Source organism: Helicoverpa armigera, chromosome 23, assembly GCF_030705265.1.
Source record: "Helicoverpa armigera isolate CAAS_96S chromosome 23, ASM3070526v1, whole genome shotgun sequence".
Taxonomy (NCBI): domain Eukaryota; kingdom Metazoa; phylum Arthropoda; class Insecta; order Lepidoptera; family Noctuidae; genus Helicoverpa; species Helicoverpa armigera.
In genome coordinates this window covers 4,738,305-4,761,290 of record NC_087142.1, presented here as the reverse complement: position 1 = coordinate 4,761,290, position 22,986 = coordinate 4,738,305, and the positions used below count along the sequence as shown (strand labels likewise).

At 34.4% G+C, this 22,986-nt stretch overlaps 2 protein-coding genes across 3 annotated transcripts in view; one reads left to right on the top strand and one right to left on the bottom strand.

Moving 5' to 3' along the window:
• The first annotated feature begins 119 nt into the window (after positions 1–119).
• Positions 120–13,650, top strand: LOC110379889 (palmitoyltransferase ZDHHC2). 2 transcript variants are annotated; one of them, XM_021339703.3, is made up of 8 exons: positions 121–373; positions 458–579; positions 2,899–3,005; positions 3,880–4,117; positions 5,639–5,777; positions 6,416–6,542; positions 7,533–7,640; positions 9,198–9,350. In XM_021339703.3, the coding sequence occupies exons 1-8, from the start codon at positions 208–210 to the stop codon at positions 9,271–9,273; spliced, it is 1,083 nt and encodes a 360-aa protein (XP_021195378.1). In that variant the 5' UTR covers positions 121–207; the 3' UTR covers positions 9,274–9,350. The 2 variants fall into 2 exon arrangements, with proteins under 2 accessions (XP_021195379.1, XP_021195378.1); XM_021339704.3 differs by lacking the exons at positions 7,533–7,640; positions 9,198–9,350 and adding an exon at positions 10,483–13,650 and having other exon boundaries at positions 120–373.
• A 103-nt stretch (positions 13,651–13,753) lies between these two features.
• Positions 13,754–22,986, bottom strand: part of LOC110379891 (probable DNA mismatch repair protein Msh6) — a 98,997-nt gene continuing 89,764 nt past the window's right edge. The window contains 8 exon segments of the mRNA XM_064040781.1: positions 13,754–14,648; positions 15,057–15,208; positions 15,753–15,930; positions 16,781–16,960; positions 17,531–17,752; positions 18,072–18,206; positions 18,704–18,859; positions 19,206–19,452. Of these exon segments, the coding sequence (XP_063896851.1) occupies positions 14,367–14,648; positions 15,057–15,208; positions 15,753–15,930; positions 16,781–16,960; positions 17,531–17,752; positions 18,072–18,206; positions 18,704–18,859; positions 19,206–19,452 (1,552 nt within the window). The 3' untranslated portion in view covers positions 13,754–14,366.

The following is a 22,986-nucleotide window of genomic DNA, read 5'->3' as shown; positions in this document are numbered from 1 at the left end:
GCTAAAAACCGATAAACTACACTACTGTATAGCACCGTAACCGCTCTTAAAATATAAGCTGGTTGCACTGTTTGTTCTTTATGGTTTCCATTTATCTGTCAATTAAATAATTATTGCAACTGGTAATCAGCACTCACTTGTCACTTTTTATTATCCTTTTTGTGAGGAGAACATGGATATTTTCAGTCCCATAGTATATTACTTATAATGGCTTCATCTGTGCAAAACAATAGAGTTACGTCTCCTGGATACTGTGTGTGTTGTAGAACGTGCAATATGTGGTGTTGGAGAGCTTTCAAATGGCTCCCTGTAATGTTAATAGTGTCCATTATAACTTGGTCTTATTATGCCTACGTTATCCAATTGTGCATTTGTTAGTATTTGAATAAATTGTAGATAAACAATACAATCATTATGTATGCATTTTGCGATCATTACAAAGTGTGTTTCTTTCCAGTTACCATTGAGAGTACGGTCCAAAAGTGTATCTATTTGGTATTATATCATATACTTCTGATAATGTTCTCCTGGTCTTATTGGCAGACAATATTTGCAGAACTCAAACCAATACCAGAAAAGGTAAGTCACGCTTTCTAATCATCGAAATTACTTCGATTGGTTGTCATTTATTAATTGAGTTCAGTGAGGCAACCTACTTAGCAATGTTTAGGTATAGTATCCTGTAGAAAGTGAGCCAGTAGGGCACGAAAGGCCATAATCAAGGTACTAGGCCATAATACGCAACTTTATTTACATGTAATATTTAATTTTCCCCTATCAAACACTGTATATCAATGAAAATGAAGATATTAAATGTTAAAAAATGTAATCAGAATTATCATAATAAAATGATAAAAACTAATGACTCACTATATTGACAGAGTATGTTCACTAAAAGTACAGTTTTTATTCAACAACTTTACTCAACAAACAAACAAGAAACTATACTCAATGAAGCATTATCAAAGTAATAATCTTTGACCTACTTTCGAGACAAAGTGAACTGTTAGCCAAAAATGTTGTAACTGTAAAAATACCACCATATTGACTTATTCATTAAGCTGTAATTGACGTTAAAACATAATTGGTTAATTACCCTTAGGTACATATGATTACTAAAACTACTATAATTAGTATCTTCATTCACAACTCTATTCATAGATAAACAAATAGAAACTTTACCTGTAAAGTGTATCAAAAAAAGTTTTACTTGAAAACTAACTATTGTGCATAGTTCGAGTTTTCCTGTGGTTTCACCTGAGTTCTGTGTGAACTACTGCCCTTTCTGAGATAAAATATAGCATATGTTACTCGGGATAGTCTAGCTTCTCAACAGTGAAAGAATTATTCAAAGCCTTTACGGTACAAACAAACAAAAAATCCTCTGAATGATATTAGTATAGATTGAGATTATTTCTTTTTCATGTATATTTCTGTATATCAAATTTGTAATTGTACATTACCAATTTGATTCATGTTAAAGAAAACATTATCTTGATGTCAAATTAAAAATTAACTGTAAAAAAACTAACATAGTAAATGTGACATTTGTGTGAAATTGGGTCATGACACAAAAATGTGGTGTTAAGGAGTGGTATACACTTCTCAAATTGCTGTGATATACAGAAGATAGTATTATCTATCTGTGTTAAGTAACTTATTTCCTGCTTTATTATTTATCGCTATGTTACTTTTTTGGCTATAATTCAACCAAAAGTGCTAGAAAAAATTGCACTTTTCACAATTCAAATAATTATTTATTAGAACAAAGAAAACATATTTCATTATACTGTATTTATTAAAACTACATTAGTTTGCTAAAACTTTGTCGCTATCATAAGTCCACCTCCAGAAGACGGAGAAAAATTCACAAAATAAAACAAAATACTCTTTTTCTATCTGCTTAAATTGCAGCTTTTGTACTATTGAAAAAGAAGTAACAATCAAGTTAACTAAAGGCACTTTTTGCACAAATAAGATCTAATCTCATTCCTTTTGATATCAATAAATATTTATAGAGTCACCGTATCATCCTAAACTGGTTCGCCAGTTATATTATTATTCTTGTTTTGTATTATAATGAGATAACAGCCTATATTATTACTTAGAATGTGTTCAAGTGTGACATCCAGTGGTTGATCCAATATCAACCTTGAATGGAACTTTATGGTGTTATTGTTAAAACTTGATTCATTAGTCACCTAATTAAATATAAAGATTTCCTTATGAGTAACAAGCTGTTTACGCAGCTCGATATATTCTCATGGGAACTACAGCCCATACCCACAGAAAGTATGACCTATGTTACGGGATAATGTAGCTTCCCAACAGTAAAATAATTTTTCAAATAGGTTAAGGAGCCTTTAAATAGGTTTCTTTTTATTTTATTAGTATAGACAACTCTATGAAACACTTTTTATTCTATGGCAGAACGCACTTACATGAAAGATAAATATAATTATCATTTATTCTATCAGAAAGTAATTTACGGACTCTAACCAAAGGTTTCCGCAAAATCTTATCTAAGTATTAAATTATGAATGACTCATTCATTGAATATGTAGAATGACTAGGCAGGTGATATCTGTGTTTTCCTGTTAAAAGCCCGATGTCCATAGCAATTACTAATTACCAAGTTCAAAATTACAGCCATTTGCATGCTTTATGACATCACTATTACTACCGGATTATAGAGTTTCATGAAGTGAAAAAAAGTTTTAATAGGTTTTGGATAATTACTGCTCTAGCTTTACTTCCATAGTCATGAATTATTAATTGATACATATTTTCTACTCTGCGCTGTGTTAGTTAATAATAGGTCATAAGTCTGGTTGTGTGTCGATATTCCAGTCTTGCCAGTATGAAAAATTTTCTAACCATAGTATGTTCTTGTTTCAGTTTAAATTGCCTGAGGCTGAATTAGAAAAATTATTGAGCGCAGAATCTGAGGACGCTCAGCGGACTATATTGGATAATTTTGCCAAAGACCTACCCATAGTAACTAGGTAATGTCTTCTGTTATTATTTTTAACACCTTAATAAGCTGAAGCGGATTAAGTGGACAATGGCATGGGCCTCACAGGTTCAATGTTCTATCATAAAGTTTCTGTGTATAACGTTCACTGAAGTTCTTTCTGCATTTGGAAATTCAAATCAATGAAAACTGATTAGGAAGGAGATTTCAAAATACCTTTATATGAGTAACCAGAAAACTTGCTGCACCATAAAATTGGGTTAAAGGCAGAAGGATAATGATGATAATGATGTGAGGTGACAGTTTTCGTTAGACAATATATTTAGGAATATTGATACTTTGATAGGATCAAGATTTGATAGGGCTACCTGAAATCTTATCCTTGTAAAAGCACTTTATTATTTTTTTTCCATAGAATTTATTATTTCATTCAGTTTTTTCTCAATTCTAGACTCGGGCAAATGGTAAGAAACTTCTTGGCGATTTTTTTTCATGTGGAATCCAAAAAAGAAATTTTAGAAAGCTTTGCCCATACCATACCCGTATTAACGAGGTTTGTGCCTAATCTGTAATTGTGTAGCTAGAATTGAGAAAGAAACAGTAAGAAATAAACAAAAAAGGTTGTTAACTCAGGATCTAGAACTAGATAAAATTTATTTTGGATTTGTAATTACTGACGTCCGTTTAATAGATTATGTAGATAAACCATGATGAGATGACAGATGTTGAGAAACTGGTTGAGGAAGACCTCATAACACCTTCATGATGGAACATAACTATATTATTGACCATAAATCCACCATATACCTCCAAGGTAAACAAGAGATTGGCCGAATTCAGAACAAAGGGCAGGCTATTCACTAAATTGTTGAGTTTTTAATCATATAGATTTGTCGATATTTCAGGACAATGTCGGGCTCAGTTCGGTATTGCAACCGCTGCGTACTCGTGAAGCCTGATCGCGCTCACCACTGCAGCATATGCGCTCGATGCGTCCTCAAAATGGACCACCATTGTCCGTGGGTCAACAATTGCGTCTGCTTCTACAACTACAAGTTTTTCATGCTCTTTCTCGGCTATGCTCTGCTATACTGTCTGTTCATCATGGCCACGTGTCTACCTTCCTTCATTAGATTCTGGAAGGTATACCCCACTTTATTTTATTTTTTCTATAATTATTTTTTGAGTGTGTTCTTTCGCCAGTTGTTGAATGTCAAGCCCTAATTGGATTTGTTTTGCAATTTTTTTAATTTTCTTTTCGAAATTAAATTCACGGAAATCTGCTCTGATATTAGAATTTAGTTGTTAGAGGTTTTGAACTGCACTTATGGAAGCAGTGGTAAATTGACAATGTTAGTATTATAGAACATGATGAGTAACGAAACAATGGCTATTTCCAGATGTATCAGGAATACAAGTATGCCCACTGCGACCGTATGATTGAAAAAGGCTCTGTTTCTAAAATATGCATGGAAATGATTAACGTAATTGTTTAATTATTTACACATTAATCAACGCCTATTTACGTTGGCGCGATCAATAGGTTAATGTTGCTACATAGATTAGATTTTATTATTATTTTGCTCAGTACAACGTCCATTATTTCATATCTAATAGTAATGTTATCTTAACACGTTGCTTGACAAGTGTTTGGTCCGTACATAGAAATGTGAATGGACGTGAAAATCAGTACTCGCGTGACTGTTTTTGTAAACCGTATTAGTATTCAGTCACATGTCTGTTTTTTGCACGCTATCAGAATTCATACTTTTGATTGTATACAAAAAAATGGAATTTCAAACCTGATTTTAGATTTTAATTCGACTGTTAATGATTCACTCGCATTTTTATGTCTCATTCACGCTTTATCAAGTCCAGCAATGTGTAATCCGGCATATTTTTTCATATTCCTGCATAATTACGTATCGCGATAGCAATAGCAAGTGATTAGTTTTGTCCGTAATCTACGCATCACACGTAGCTAGGTGATATCATACGGCTTACCTTGACATTTATCTGATAAACTTTCGATAACTGTCCGATAACCATTAGTTTGAATCAAATGTAACGACTTTATTGATTTGTGCCAAATGCACAAGTCTAGCACAATATTTGTTTATGGTTCCACATTGTTTAAATGTTTAGTATCGGTTTCGCAGTGGGAATTACTTTGTTTTTGTTAGTGTATTAGATATTTAAACAGTGTGGAACTATTAGGTCTTTATTACAGAATCTGCCTCCCTAAAATCCCCCTTGATTGGGTGATTTTTGATGCCTTAAATGTTCAAAATAATAAAGTTAATGATCTTTATTTAATTCTGTAATACCGACCAAAACGAATATTTACATTTGTACTATGAACGCTTGTAGGTAATTTAGAAATCAATGACCATAGATAGAGCAATTCACGATTTCTGCTATGTAGGTATCGTTTATCATAACATAATGAATTTGAACTTTCCAGTTTCCTCTAAAAATACTAGACATTGCATTATTTCAACTGTCACTCTATGAGACATAATATATTAATTTCTACATGTGATTTGAATCCATTACCAAATGCCTGACTTCATCAGCAGCCCGCCATCTTACATTTCAAGGGTTGCCATTAAACAAAAATGAATAAATTTTGGTAGTTTATTAATAAATTAAGAATGTTTTCAGGGTGATTTCGGCAACGCAGCGACTACGGGAAGATATCACGTTGTGTTCGCATTCTTCGTAGCGTTAATGTTCGCTATATCTTTGGGCTCGCTTTTCGGATACCACTGTTACCTTGTAATGAATAACAGGACTACTTTAGGTACGTTTATTAACCATTTTTTTGTATATTTATTTGAAATTTTATTATTTCTTACATTGTTTATGGGTTTTAGTGTTGCCATTTATAGAAAAGTGCGATACTTATAGAAGTTTTGGAAGGTGACTGCAATTACGAAAAATTTATAGCGACTGGTTATTTATCTTTTTTTTTTTTGTAAGACTAAAGTAAAGTTTCCTTTCAGATATGCTCGTTTCATACCGCCGCTTGGGCAGTCCTACAGGACAGATCATTAACTCTATGCTTAAGACATTGGTCAATGGTAATTGCAGTCACATCCAGTTAATTCAGTTACCATTTGATAGTTAGATTGTAGGTTTAGGGTAGTTTGATAATCTCATGCATCAGTAGAATTGGTGATTAGGAACCTCAGTCTAAGGTTTGATGAGCAAAAACTGATTCTACCTATTTTTCTGATCTTAACCGTAATATCGTCTGTAATATTGAATCATCGTATGTAGTAGTATGAAGAAGTACAAGGTACATCAATGTGTTGTCATTTCAAAAAAATATGTGTATCCAAAGTTGCAATTATTTATCTGTATTTAATTATAGTCTGTGCTGCGTATCAAGCTGCCAACGTTACAATATTCTAATGCACTTTAAACATAAAATTTCAGAGGCGTTTAGAGCGCCTATGTTCCGTGGAGGTGCTGACAAGAACGGCTTCTCAATCGGCGCCTTCAACAATTTCAAAGAAGTGTTCGGCAACAGCCCCAATCTCTGGCTGGTACCTGTCTTCACAAGGTAAAACAATTTATTTTTATTAAAACAACAACAACAAAATCATCGGCCATTATTGGTTCTGGCAACACTGACGTCACTATGGCAACACTTGGCCTTATACAGCATGTTTGGGTAAATAGCGACACGTATTTGTACATTTGCGTGTATTGTGTGACCTGTATGCATGTTCCCTACATGTCTGATGAAAAAAGAAGTGAATGACCTATTTAACAAATTGTTAGTGTGTAGTAATAGTACTGAAAATAACAAATAACATTACACTAGCAACTGTGGAAGATTTGTTTCTTATACTAACTAGGCATGGAGGTAGGGTTCAGTCCGCTAAATATAGATCTGTAAATATATTGGTATATACGGAAAATATTATTTATTATGTACAATACATTTAAATAGGCAACAAAAATTTCATTCATTTCATCATCATCAAAGAGTTTCTTCATCCTGCTTTAAAATTATCAATTCTTCTTAAGTTTATATCAGAAATAGGTGGTGTTAAATATGTTTTTACAAATGATTAATCCTGAACATTATATTAGAAAAGATTAAATTTTATAACTGAATTATTTTGATGAATTTTATTCTAACAGCTTGTATTTGGGTTTTGGAGTTTTGTAACTTAATTTCCCAGAAATTAACATAGCTCGTCACTTGCTTCCACCTACATATTTATGTATATTAAGCCACTATTTATGTAAAATATTTAATATTTACTTAACAATATTTTTCCGAACGTACCCTTAATTGAACGTGGCGCGGACGAGCACTTGGTCCTTTTTATGACACTTTCAATTTTATTGCATGATTTTTTTTTCACACTTTCAACAACTGTGTCCCATTTTATTTTTTCGGTAGCACTGATAGCACAATTCTTCAGTATTTTGAAACACCTAAGCTATTTATTACTATTATTATTTTGTCCCCCTTTCGATACGAGTGTATCGTTCCCGCCACGCATATCAAATCCCTCTCAATTGGTGATCGTTTTGTCAGCCTGGGAGACGGGTGCGAATTCCCCGTCCGTCGTGAGCACCAACTTCAGACATTTACCACGGCCCAGGAGACTCACGGCTACGAGTCCATGGGCACCACGCGGTCAAGGTCAGATGCCAAGGACGAATACGAAGCCGACCCTAACCACATACCTTGAGGATATTATCCCTAAACATAGCTAATACGAATATATTAATATTGAAACCAGATTAACGTACGGTGGAATTGGTACAGGCATTCAAAGGCCCGTGACTACCACTTTCGAGGTAGCGGTTCTTTGTCTTTTCGTACTGTTTAGAAAAGACTTTTTTCTATTCAGACTATCCTTTCGAAATATTTGGCCCAAATCTTCCATGTTCGCCGTCGAAATGACACAATCTCTGCTACAATATTGTATATCCAAACTTTAGGATAAGGTCAGATTTATGAATCGAATCTTGCCAATTTTAAATAGAGTGATCGGTAGCTAATTTTAATTTTATTGGATTTGACGGCTATTTTAGTCGGGTCCAAACTAAGCGACTATTGTCTTTAGTGAGGAGAAAATCTTCGGTTGTTTAGTCGAGTTGTGCATACGTATTAATATCGATACTAAAGTTATTTAAACATTTTAATACGTAGTAGAATAACTTTATTCGAATATACTCATGTACACGAAAGTGCCTTTTTGACATGTATGTGCTCAATTTAGCCTTATAGATACATTTTCATGCAATTAACTTTTAAATGCAATATTATAATTAAACAATAATATTCTCAAGTTATGTGGGAGGTTTCAGCTGACATGTGTTTTAATATTTTAATAATTATGATTCAAATATAAAGACTACTGTGCAACGTGCAAATTGCTTTTTAATGCATTTATTTCTGAGCTATATACAACACACAAGACTGATAAAGTTAGAAATGTATTTTGTAAGTATGTTTTGTGCACAATAAAATATTTTGTTCTTTGATTTTGTTTTTTATTTCACGTTGCTACACTGCTTTGTTCAATCACTTGCTTCCGTAGAGCCGTAGTGGTTAGCAAACTGATAACTTTCATTGGGAGTTTTATACTAATTTTCTAATTTAACGTCTGTGTGCTGTATATTCGAGTATACGTCTTTCTTCAACTGTTTATCGTCTTTTCTCTTATTCTCTCAGTCTATTGCATGTCTTTGGGTGCTGCAGTTACGTTGATTATAATAAATTAAAAAGTTATTCTTCTCAGAGCTACAGATTTATACCTACCATCAAATGTAATAAAAGCGTTTTTATACCATGCTTTTTTTGTAACTCTAATATATTACGGAAATGCGATTATAAATAAAAAATATATGTACCTTTTTCTCTTTGCAATAAAGTCTCAAATAATTATATAATGTTAATACAAAGTTTAATCGTATCTTTAAACGTTATATTACGTTTATACATATTTTATATAGTTATAAAACAGAATATATCAAAAGACAAAACAAAAAAAACAAAAAAATAAAATAATAAAAAGCTCACAGGTCTCAAAGACTCAAAGAGCTCAATGCGAATAAAACTCTAACAAATAGAACGTCTGTAGCACCCTCGCTTTAAGTGTCTATATAATTTATATTATTCCAAATTCAAATTATATTTCTATAAAGCTATTTATAGAATTTAAAATAAGGAGGTTTATTATTAACATTTTAGCTCGGAGATGGCCCGCGAGACTGAGAGATGGAGACTGTGCCCCAGAAAGGGCAGGACCGTCCCGCAAATAGTATAAGGAATATAACATTTTCCATTTCGCTATATTTTATTACAATTACGATATATTTAAATAAATCCGTTCGACTAATTAAACGTTGCTTTTCATTCATTGGCGTCATCCAACCTTTTTGATAACGATTCCAAATTTATGTCATTCACTTCTTTTTTTATGTAGGTAGCCCATTAGTAGGCGTCCCTGCATGATAATGTTAGAAGGTTAGGAGCTTTTATTTAGATGCGTGTATGCGCAAAATGAGGATTTATTTGCGTTTGGTAATTATACAGCACGCTGTAGATGTGTATACAGGGTGCTTGTCATGGCGCTGTCATTTCTTGGAGGGAAGCCATACAGTTATTTTTTTTATCAAAAATTGTGCGTCTGCAAAGTTATGATGCTGTGTTTCAATATTTAAGTGGCAAATGGATACCTTACTTGTTATAAAGGTAAATTTAAAGTGTGTGTATCGGACTTTTGTATCTGGACTGTTTGCTTTGGAATAGCTACTTGTAGAAGCATTTTCTTTATGTCTGCACTCAAATGTGTTATTTTTATATTTCTTTGATAATTAGTGAAAAGTCATTTCGCTCAGCATAATCAAGATTCAGACCTAGGGGACCTTGGGATTGGCTGGTCCAGAAACCAACCAATTAGTGCCTTCCTAAATGACACCGCCATAGATTTGAACCCTGCATAGTGTCACCATAATTGTAACACTAGAAAATTACTCCACGTTTAAGGGCCACTAACATCTCATCTTAAATTATAACTGTAGTACATTAGACTTTAATATACTTCATTTTAATATGTTTTCCTTTTTGGATATGATGAAATTTGGTTAAAAACGGCAATACTTTGGGAGAGTCACAAATAGGTATTAGGTTTATCATCTTAAAAGTAACGTTGTGCTGTGATAGTTTTAACTGTATTTGACTTTAAAATTGAACCTACTGTCCAACATTTAAGACGTCTTCGTTGTATGCAAAACAAAAAGAAATTGCTGTGATGTGAATAGCACATTAGATATACCTACTGGCTACACCTTGGTTAATGCACATTAAATATGATTCTTTATTTTTAAATTAGACACAACACATAAATTAATCAAGAACTTAATAGAATCAATTACTGCACGATCATGCACTTAAGACACAATATTTTTCTGGCAACATCTTGATGTTTCACAAACACAATGTGACCAACATAATAAATAAATGGACGGTGTAGTTTCGGCGACGGCATCGTGTATCCTACGCCGAGCCAGGAGGAAGAGTCGGAGTCACTTCTCAGCTCCGAGCGATGGGAGCGCTGGGGCGAGCGAGCGAGGCCCTTCGACGAGCGAGAGAGCTCCTCCTTCGACGAGCTATGAGTGTAAGCCGTTGTAGCGACCGCGGCATGCAGGCTTGGTACAGGAATAGGGTAGATGATCCACTGAGAATTTCTATAACCTACCTATCTTGTTTTTGCGATTGAAATTCGACATAAGTTATTTAGAGCTCATGTTAAAATTCAATCTATAATAGCAATTTAACGGATAGATAGGTTTAAAAATCTACTATTAGACTTGTAACACTTGATGCGAAATTAAAATAGAAGGAATCTCAATGACTGTCGGTAAATACGTAGTGTTGCCAAGCTATGTAGTACATGAGAACAAAAGAAAATAGCGGGGTAGTTGAAATGTATAGATAGTGCTGGCTTACTGCTAACATGAATCAAGGAAGCGAGTCATCTGGCAACACTAAATATTTATTTATAGCCTGTGTTGGTGCTTTAAAATCACTTTTACCTAAGCAAGAGCATCAAGATTTATAAGTCTATTCAACTCTAGGGCCGCGTTCAGCTTTAATAGATTTGGGCATGATATAAACTGGAATAGTTTGAAGTTGACGCTGAATGAGAAATAGTATTTTTGTTAGGTTAAGCTTTTGACTTTTAAATATCTCTGGTTTGTATGGGAAGTGTGTTTACATTGAATTTAATATCTAAATAATATTTCTGCTAGTTAGTTGCTCAAATGCGTTAGATACTTATTATACTACATGTTGTGTATGATGATATCTGCAATACTTTGAAGATATACCCTGCAGTATGTGCAGTATGTTTTGTTAGTACAAAAGCAGCCATATTTAATTTATCCGCCATATATTTAAAATAAAATAATGATAAATACTGATTGTTATAAAGCCAAGTCTGCACTGTTCGGTCGTCACAACAGCCCGAAGGTATGAATTAGAGGTAATGTGAGGGAAATGGTGCTGAACTGTAGAATGATAAAGAACGGATAATATGTATTTGTACCTACATTTGGTAGTGAGCTTTGCCTTACCAAAATAGTGACTATGCAAAGTTACATTAATCGAAAAATATCATCTAAATGTTTATTATTATATTATATAGTGTTAGAAATAGTTGATATTTTTAGTTTTTCTTATAATAATATTTATGACTGCCATGTTTGTTTGACATGTCAGAGATGGACAATATTGGTATTTTTATGTCTATTATCCCCATCTATTTTAAGGTAATTTCTCTATTAAATTATTCGTAGATTTCTTATTCTCCTTTAATATGGATCTCCTACCAGATGAGATTTTTGGGCATTTAGGTGTCTCAATAAATTATGGAGCCGAGTACGATACCTACTCAGAATGAATGCCCACATGTAGATACTGAGGCTTTATTTTTAGAATCCAGGGGGTATTAATCTCTGTTTGTCAAATGTTGTCCATCTCTCGGTACCTTTAGAATAGATATAATTTAATAATGATTTAAACAAATATCTTCCTATTCGCTTTCACTTCATACATATTTTCCATTTTTATATTCTAAAATTTAAGGGTACATGGCACGTTACGATACTTATTTAATGCTGTGTATAAAGTGCTTATGTATGAGACTGTGTAGGGAAATTGTCAAGATGTCTATAGTATTTTTCTCTTTATCGAAAATTTAAAGTTAAATATCCTCCTCTTATTCATATGGTCCCTCCGACAACTACTCCATCTGTATTGCTACAGGCTTAATGAGGATTTTTTCTTCCGCCATATTTTTGTCCTATGAAAAGTGATTTAAATCAAGCGTATTAAATTCAAGGATCTTTTGCCGAAAACTTAATTTCTTCTCTACTTTTCCTCATCCGAATGTCTAAGTGGTCCTTTGTGCATTCTCAAATTGACTTCGTGTGATAAATTTTTTTAGCTTTTTTATGATTTAAATTCAATAAAATCGAGGATCTGTTCATACTGCTACTGATTAAAAAGTACATTATTTTATATATATATTGTTTAGGAGCTTATATATTTGGGATTGAAGAAGTTGGTGCCCATTAAAATAATCTGAAGCAGGTTTATAATGAAAATCTTTGTGTGCCGCTAATGTTAGGAAGTTTTTTTTACCCGTGACATTCATTTAAAATATAAAGTAGTTGACTTATAAGGCGACTTTAGCTGTGTGGATCCATGTAAGATAATTTTTGTACCTCTTGAGCTACTTAAGAATGGAGTAAAATTAATTTAAAATAAAGGTATTTACTTAATTATTTCTATTAATCAACTAGGTATATTGTATTTGCAACAGTATTACTTAAATTGCATTCCTTAATACTTACTCTTAATTTAAAGCATATTTTTTTTTATTTTATGTATTTGGGAGTTATTTTAGTTTTTGTCGTAGAAAGTACTTTTTTGTTTGTAGCTTATTTTAAATATGACAGGACAGTTTTGTAAAATAATTAATATCTAAATGTCCGCTGATATAATATAGATGTGTGGTATATTATATAGATCTATAATGTGTTTTTCCGATAAATGTTTTAGGCAGATACTTACAATAATTGTGTGTAATATTTAAAACCGCTCGTGGACTAATTTAGTCTATGGTATAACATAGATACATAGTCTACAGTTTTGTTCAATGCAAATTTTTGTGTACTTACTAAAATTGATCTTATTTAGATAATATGAACATCCCGTTTTTTCAGCTTGCGAAGCTTTCATCCACTGAATACTGACTTATCTAGAAAAATCGTCTTTTCTCAAACGATATCATTTACTCCTTTAATTCATCATTTTCACTCAATCCCTGAATTTTAGGAATATACCCAATCCTTCAACGAAATCCTAGTCATATATTTTTTTACTTTTTTATGTTTTATTTATACTTTGAGAATTCCAGAGGCATTTATTATATAATTATATTCCTACTCTAATTAAGCGAATTGCTATCACAAAATTAATACTTATTTTTATAAAGGTTAGTTGATGCTTATACAGACTGTAAATAAGTAGAAGAATTTAATGGATTTATTTATAAGTGTCTATGAGGACACAATGTGCAATGATTTTGTAATGTAAGTACAATGGTGATGTGTAAAATAAAGAGAACAAAACTTTATCTTGTTTTATAAAATTCAACTCCCAATTTAGAAGAACTACCAAACTGCAAGTCTACAAAATAAACAATTAGAAAAAGGTAAGAAAAGGAATAAAACTAGATATGTTTTTAAAAAAGATGGTTTAATAAAAATGCAATAACGGTGGGCGCTTAATAATGATCGATCACAAAAATAATCACGTTTAATCAACAAGCATTATCGATTCTTTGAATCGATTCTAAACAGATAGTGACATTTGAGTATTCTCATTAGGACAATTTTTTTGGTTAAAAAAATGGCAACAATTTTATACTTAAACGAATTATACATTAACACTTCTCTATTTTCTCACTTATCTTTGTACAGTCAACTTCAGGTCAGTGGTAATAGTTTCAAAGGAAAAATCGTACTTATTAGTATTGAGTTAAGGTGCATGACAGTTACCACTAATGTGCAGTTTACTGTACTACACTGCAATATACCAATATTCAGAATTTCATTATATGTAGAAAACCACAAAAGGAAATGATTGAAGTCAAGATCTACAGTTACAAATTCAAACTGTGTAGTCATTAGTTTTCTGACTTAAAGACGATTGAGGTAGGTACACATTTATTGACTTGTAAAAATACCTTATTTTCAATTCAATAATATCGAGACATTCAACAGTCTAACCAAGTAATCAAACTTAAAAAAAATAGTTTTATAAAAAAGGAGATTAACATACCTCTTATAACTAAATACTGAGAGCAGCCAACATGGCCCTTACATCTGTAGGATTCTGCATTTTAACGACATCTCTAAAAGCCCGGACACACGTGGCTTCTTTTTCCAAGTTTTTAGATATTTGATGGGCTCTTAAAGTTATTTCTTTAGGTATTCCAGCTAGACGGGCTGCGTTAAACCCGTAGGACTTGGGACAGGCGCCCGGGGATAACTTGTAAAGGAATGTGATGGTTTCTTCTGGAATATGGTCCTCGCTGTCCGGGGTTGATTCGTCTGTTTCTACCATGCATGCCTGGAAATAAATTGTTGTATTTGAATGAAAGGGGTTAGTAGTACTTGTGTTTTTATGCCTGTCATACTATAGGTGTAAACTTCTGTTCAAATCTGGTGATCACGATGTTTTAGTTCACAAATTATACTGAATGGAAAAGTTGAACGCTTTTTTAACATTATCCAAACAACAGCAATAGCACAAATAAATAAAGTATATGCTGCCAAGTGAGATTAAAGACTTCTTTCTCTTATATAATAACACATACAGACCTCGCCAAACTTAATGGCGATTTGAAATCAATTCTGATCTCAGGTACGCATAATTTGCATTGCCCCACATTCTCGCTGATGCCTAAAGATGGGTTTTACGCAATAACCCGCGTAATGTTTGCCACCAACTAAATACGATATCAAAGTAGACACTGACCATATGGCCCAGCATGATGCCAGGATGCGAAGACAGATGATGCACGAGCGAGTGGTAATGAGTTGAGAAGATGACGCGACAGCCGCGCGACGCCAACTCCACGCACACGCCTGAAGCTATAGCTGTGCCGTCGTATGTTGATGTGCCGCGACCTGGGAATAGGGTAAGTATGTTTATTCCCTGATACTGTGGATTTGGTTATATTAGCGAATCGTATGGATCGTTTTGGACTTTGAATGGGCCAAAATACTCGCTCGTCTCTTCTATTCGGTAATCCTACAAAAATTATAAATCTGAAAGTTTGTGAGAATATATGGATGTATGTTTGTTATTATTGCACTTAAAAACGGCTGAATGACATACATATACACACACGTACATGGGGTACTTTTTATCAACACACCACGCGGGCGAAGCCGCAGGCGGACGTATACTAATATAATTAAGAGGAAATTTTGTTTGTTTGTACCTTAAGGCTCCGAACTGATTTGAAAAAGCTACACTCTTCCCGAGCGAGAACATAGGCTATATTTTATCCTCGAAAGGGCAGTAGTTCCCACGGGATGCGGGTGAAACCGCGGGAAAATATGTTAGTATTATAAGTATGTGTCTATGTGCCAATAAAGCCAGACCATAAAGGGATTTTTATTTTATAAAAAAAAAGAAAGCAATATTCATCATCGTTATGCCACTTACCTAACTCATCCAACAACACAAGCGAGTGTACAGTCGCGTGTGTCACTATGGCTGCTGTTTCGTTCATCTCCACTAAGAACGTAGACTGTCCCGAGAAGATGTCATCTGAAGCTCCCAGACGAGTGAATATGCGGTCTACTAGGCTTAACTTGCATTGTTCTGCTGGCACATAGCTACCCTGGAGAATAATATAGTAATTTCAGTATTTACAAATAAAAATTATGACTATGAAAAAAGTGTCAAATAGGAGTGAGTTTGTGACGCTTTTACGGTAAATAGTTGAAGCAATTGAGATGAAATGGAGTATGGATGTTAGTGGAACTGTGAATACGCTTATAATCCACTTTTTATATGGGAAGCAAGAGCAGTTACAATTTGTCGTATAAAATTTCCGACACTAATGTCTAAACGATTTGTTTACAAATCGTTTAGACTGAAAGTTACAGTCTGTTTTTTTATCTCGTAGACTAAATTGACACTTGCAAAATGTCAAACTTACAAATAATATTGCTAGCTCTTTGGTGCAGTGTTGTACTTACGATACCGGTTCGTTGAACCGTAACTTTTTATCTATAATAGACGAATTTAATATTCATTCAAAGTTTTATATTTAAAACTCACGTACGTACACACGGGTGTACGACGTGCTACAAACTGCCAGGGATATCTGACCACGCAAAGCCATGCGTAATCATCAAGGATAAGCCTATTATTGCAGGATGAATTATTGTAAAAAACGATACTTGATTTTATTAACGCTAAGTTTCGGTCGTGCCACATCACTATATGAATCTGCAGTAAACTGACAACACTCGTAATATCAGGAAGGTAGCTTAGAACCAGAACACAAGGTACCTACATAAGATTTTTTTATCCCAAACTTGTTACGGGAATTAATTCCTTCGTGACGCGAGAGAATCCACAGGAAACAGGTAGTTTGCTATTATTTCTGGTTAAGTTATGGTAGTTGTGGTAATTAAGGCCACACTATTGAATTGCGGAATTCCTGTAATGATATAAGCACTTACTAGATGAGCCAGCACAGTGATGAGCCCCGCCTGGCGCATGAGAGTGGACTTGCCGCCCATGTTGGGCCCCGTCAGCAGCAGCAGCAGGCCTGACTCCGGGCTCAGCTGGGTGTCGTTGGGGATGAAGTCCGCTATGTTGGGGATGCAGGGGTGACGACCTTCCACTATGTTTAAGTATGGCTGGAAATTAATAAACAATCGTTTTTAGTACAAGTCAACTAACGGCAAAGTAAAAAGGCACAAGTAATAAAAACACAAATTGCAATTTTAATGTTAGTTACTTCTCATTTCTTGAACTTTGAACTCAAGGCCTACCAATAGCATTGGTCTACCAATATGAGGAGAGGAAAATTACTGAAACTTGGCGACAGGCGTTCATCAGGATTTCCAAATTCTGGTGAAACAGTTATCGTCACGTGACACGTGACATACAGCGGGAACAACATTTTTCACCTATAACATCTAGTCTGAACTACTAGAAATTCCCAGTAAGGCCAGGGCCTACCGGGGCTGCGGGATTGTTCGAAAGAGTTACCGCGGCCCTGGTACATAAAAGGCCTACGACGGAACACGACGGTGTTTAGTCAGTAAAAGTCTGACACTCCCTCACCACTGCTTACCCACAGCGGGAGAGGCCATTTGAAGATTTTTGACGTCGTTAAAAAAAAAGCTACTTGAAATTTGTGACAAAATACTATATACTGCACTCTACACATAAAAAATACTATTATAATAAAAAAAATATCCTACCTCCTGTTCATCATCATAAGTAACTTCAGGCAGACACACATCCCCGCTCTGCTGCCTCGCGAACTCGGTGAAAGCCAACAAGATATCCAGCGTAGCCAAGCATTGTACAGCCGTCTCCCATTGGTTGTAGTGGGAAGAAAACTTCTCGAATATTCGACGGCTCAAGTCTTTTAGCACGTTGGTCTTCTGTTCTTCGGCTGCTATCATGCGGGCTAGGAAGTCCTAAAAAAAAATATAAATCTGTAGAACACTGGAATATTCTTTCACATGAGACCAATAAATCTACGCTGATATTATTAAAAGAAAAAAAAAAGCTTGTTTGCGATCACAGATGCAACGAAAATAGAGAACCGGTTTGAAAAATAATTTCACTATCGGGAAGCTTGAGGGTAAAACTGCGGGAAATAGGTAGTTCTAGATATTAAGGGAATCAACGAAACTGACATTCAATGACATTTTATGACAATATAAAACAATTTATACTTTTAGTGGCTATTTTTTTTTGTTTTATATGTGAATATAGATGTAAAAATAAACCTACTTTCGTCTCAGCAGTAGAGAATCTTTTAAATCCTTTCCTGGCGCCTTCCAAGTTGTAATCGGCGCCCGCCTTAGCCGCCGCCTTCTCGGGAACTTCTATCTGATACCTCTTTTTGTCTGTTCCGAAATATGACAGCTGAAATATGAAGTATCGTTTATTTATTTAACCATTTATGTACACAGTAAGCACATGACAGAAGTATTTGTTAACATAAATTAGTACAAAGATACTGCTTATTTCTAATGAAATCTCTTCCAGCAGACCCGTAGTAGAACAGAATACAGAGGTGTAGACAGACTTTACAAAAGAAGTACAAAAAACACATCTAAGATGTATAAAATTATTATACTATCAAAACAAAGTTACTTTTACAATCATTATTTCCAGATATTAATAGTAATACAAAGGCACCGGTTCACTGACAGCATCAGTTTTTCTCAAAACTAGGTACTTTGAAAATTAAATGTGAAAATGTATAGTTAAGAGTTGTTTTCCGGTCAAGATAATAGTCAAGATCTAGTGAGAATATAAAATAGTAAAATATGACTTTAGAAAATAAAAAATACTAACATCCGAATTGACAACAGTGGAGGCTCTTTTTGAGTGGTCTTTTAATAAAATCCCACACTCACCCGGCATTTAAAATACTTTTCTTGTTCAGTAAGATACTCCTTTAACTCTGCTTCGATCTCCTGTATAAGTTGCAGCGTGTTGTCATACTCCTGATCTACTCCCTCCCCGGGAAGTATGCGACCTTCTTTTTGCGCTTCTTCTTGGTTAAAAGCCTCCTGAAACATGTAAGTAATAGAATATTTTACGTACGTACGGACGAAATGTCACATTTGTCAAGGTAAACTAAAAATAAACCTCTAAACTGAAATTAAAATATGATTAACAGACGATAATTTCGACGGTTTCTAAGGCGTCCTGAGGGAACTACTTCCCGCAGTTGGATAAAGTACGTCTTTTCTCAGGCTCTACAATCTACAACCTACCGAGTTCCGATAGCTTCTTTGACTATCCGAGTTCCTCATTTAAAAAGGACCTCTAGTTTTGCCGAGAAAGATAATCAGACAGATATATTATAAAGAATTGAGTACTTTTGCATTCATAATAATGGAAGGAATAACCAACCTTAAAAAACTTCAAAGTCTCCCTATAATCCGGGTACTTCCCATCCGGGTGGAACTGCATGATTCTCTTCAAGAGCTTAGCATCAGCATCAGAGAACAATTCCACGAGTTTCAAGGCAGCCGTGAAACCATTCAGCACGGATATAAAGTCTAGAACTTTCCGCTTAGAGTAAGTTTTCTCTTCGTAGAATATGGCACGAGCGTCCGGATGCTGTTTCGAACGCTTCAGATTGCCTAATGCATGTACTCTGAAAAGTATACAAAATATTGTTAACAATATAATAACAAATATTATTAAAAAAAAAGGTTGAGTTATGCTCATTAGCTAGACAACAGAAAACTTTAAATTGATTGATTATATAAAATAGAGATGAAATCACCGTGGCTTCCCCTACATACTCCTTTATGTACTCCCTTTATATACTACCTCATGTACTACCCTTATGTACTCTTCCAATAAACTCCCTAACCCTTAAACCTTTATAACCCTTTATGTACTCCCCTATCCACTCTCCCTAGCAGCTTTCCTTAACATAAGCATCCTTATCTGATCACTGTATTACAACTCAAGCGGCTAAGATGACTGTTATTGATGTGAACGTAATGTATGACACGAAGTGGTCTGATCATTTCCCACTGATAATTAAATGTAACCTACATTTAATAAACCCTAAGATATCACCTAGAATAGACAATGTTAACAAAGATGTGTTATGGGGCGTAAAGAATGATGATCAAATAAGAATATACACAAAAGAGTGTCATGATAGGTTAAAATGTATAGACTTTCCCTCTGAGTGTTTGAGTTGTGCTGACAGTTGTTGTAGTGACCGTGGCCACAGGCTTGTTTTGGATAAACTTTACACCGACATTGTGACAGCTCTTAGGGATGCGGCTACCTTGGCAGGTCGGGGAGGTAGCAAGAAGAGGATGTGTGGCTCGCGCATAGTGGGTTGGAACAAATATGTCAGCGATGCTCACAGGGCGGCTAGATCAAAGTTCCTCGTGTGGGTAATGTCGGGAAAACCTAAGTCCGGTATCCTTTACTCCGAAATGTCCGAGAGCAGAAGGATATTCAAATCGCGGTTAAAATGGTGCCAAAATCATCAGGACCAAATAAAAATGGATGCGCTTGTGGTTAAACACAATAAAGGAGACTTTCGTGGTTTCTGGAAGAGTACCAATAACATAAGTGTACGTCAGGGCCTCCTGTGAGCATTGACGGTGTGAATGACCCTAAGGAGATTGGGAATGTTTTAAAGACTATTTCAGTGTTAAGTCATTGCTGGGTCCGGTGGCAACAGTGCACAATGCTGACCCTCCCGGGTTTCAAAAAGTGGGGATTCATTTGTATTCATGTGTATCACTGAACACAATATGATATTAACTGATAAGAATACTCTCAACATCTCTGGCTACAAGCTAGGGTCTTGTTTCTACCGGAAAAATCGTCGCGGTGGTTCTTGTATTTTAGTAAAAAAATCACTTCCATGTACGCCAATTGAAGAAATTAGCAAATATTCTATAGAAAATATCATAGAATGCTCCGGCGTCGAAGTAACTGAACATAAAATTTATATAATATGCATCTATAGGCCACCTAGATCCAATTTAGAAGACTTAAATAAGTTCTTCACAAACTTTAGTACCCTTTTAAATAGATTTTGTTACAGTAAAAAACGAATTATAATATGCGGCGATTTTAATTGACGCGATTGAATTTAAACAGATCCTTCACAGTTATAACCTAAAACTTAGTATAAATGAACCAACGCGCTTATCAAGTCGAACATGCATTGACAACATCATGTTTAATGTTAGAGGATGTACAGCAAAAGTAATCGAATTCGCATTGTCAGACCACACCGCTCAATTGCTTAAATGCCCAGTCAAACCCACTTTTATTCTTAAATCATGGCACATACAAAACGAGATTATTCTTCAGATAACATTAAGAAATTTAAAGAATGTTTGGAATCACTTAAATTTAACGATGTTTATAGCCATACGAATCCGAATCTAGCATTTAATGAATTTCACGAACTATTCACTCTTTTTTATAATCTTTGTTTTCCAATAGTAAACATTAAAATAACTAACAGACAACGGCCTCAATGGGTCACCAAAGGTCTTAAAATATGCTGTAAGCGCAAACGACAGCTGTTATGGCAGTATAGAAAACCAACGGAGGAAAATAAAAATAAATTCTTAGCCTTATCTGCGCGATTAAATCGGATCATTAGGTTAACTCAAAAGTCTCGAAATGATTACTATATTAATAATGCTACTAATAAATCACAAGCCACTTGGAAGATAATAAACGCCAATAAATCAAATGTACCAACTAATCAAATACAACAAATTGTTGTAAACGATAATGTGATAAGTGATCCCAAACAGGTTGCGGACCATTTCAATAATTTTTTCATTGATCTAACTAACAATGTCTCACACGATCGAACCAAATGTGATATTCCGTACGAAAAAAACTCTATGTTTGTTAGCCCAACTGTCCCAGAAGATATTTATAAAATTATTATGAGTTTAAAAAATACTAACAGTACTGGGTATGATGATATATCAACAAAAATTATAAAACATGTTGCCATTAAACTGTCCTATATTCTTAGTTACATAATCAACTTAAGTATCACGACCGGTATTTTCCCAGAAAAACTTAAACTGACACTAATAAAACCTTTGTTTAAGAAAAATGATAGGAATGACATGAGCTGCTATCGCCCGATAGCTCTTGTGCCTATCATCTCAAAAATTTTTGAAAAGGTTATCTATGATAGAATTAATAATTATTTCGAGAGCAAAAATTTATTTTGTAATGAGCAGATTGGTTTTCGTAAGAAGAAAACGATCGACATGGCAATATACAATTTTCTCAATACTGTATTAACAAACATGGACACATCTAAACAAGCATGTGCACTATTCATGGATCTCACAAAAGCTTTTGACTATGTCGACCATGAGATACTGCTAGAAAAATTATACGCTTATGGTGTGAGAGGAAACATGTATGACCTGATTAAATCTTATTTAAGTAATCGAAGTCAAATAACTCAGATAAGTAGAATATGCCCGATTGCTAAACGAGTAATAAGTCACTCTTCATCATGTAGAACAGTTAGATCAGGCGTTCCACAGGGAAGCGTGCTAGGTCCCCTTTTGTTTATCATATACGTCAATGACCTGCCCAAAGTTACTAAACATAATACGGTTCTGTTTGCTGATGATAGCACAATACTTTTTACAGGAAGTAACAAATCTGATATGGAAACCGAAATAAACTCTACTCTGAAGAATGTTATAAACTGGCTGACATCAAATAATCTACACATTAATCTAAGCAAAACTAATTTAATGACATTCAGAAGTAGACTGAATAAAATATCAGGTATGAACATAATTTACCAAAACCACAAGGTTCAAGAGGTTGATGTCGCAAAATTTTTAGGCTTAAACATTGATAATACATTAAATTATAAACAGCATCTTGAATCACTCTGCACCAAACTGAACACTTATTCATATGCATTGTTTATGCTTAGACGAACAGCCAGCATGTCAACCCTTCTTACTGCTTATCATGGCCATGTTGCATCTCTTTTAAGGTATTGTGTTATTTTTTGGGGTAATTCTACCGATAACGAAAATGTATTCAGAGCTCAGAAAAAGTGTGTGCGAGCCATAGCGAAAATAGCGCAGACGGACAGCTGCAAACCATTTTTTATAAAATATAGAATCCTTACACTACCCTGTATATACAT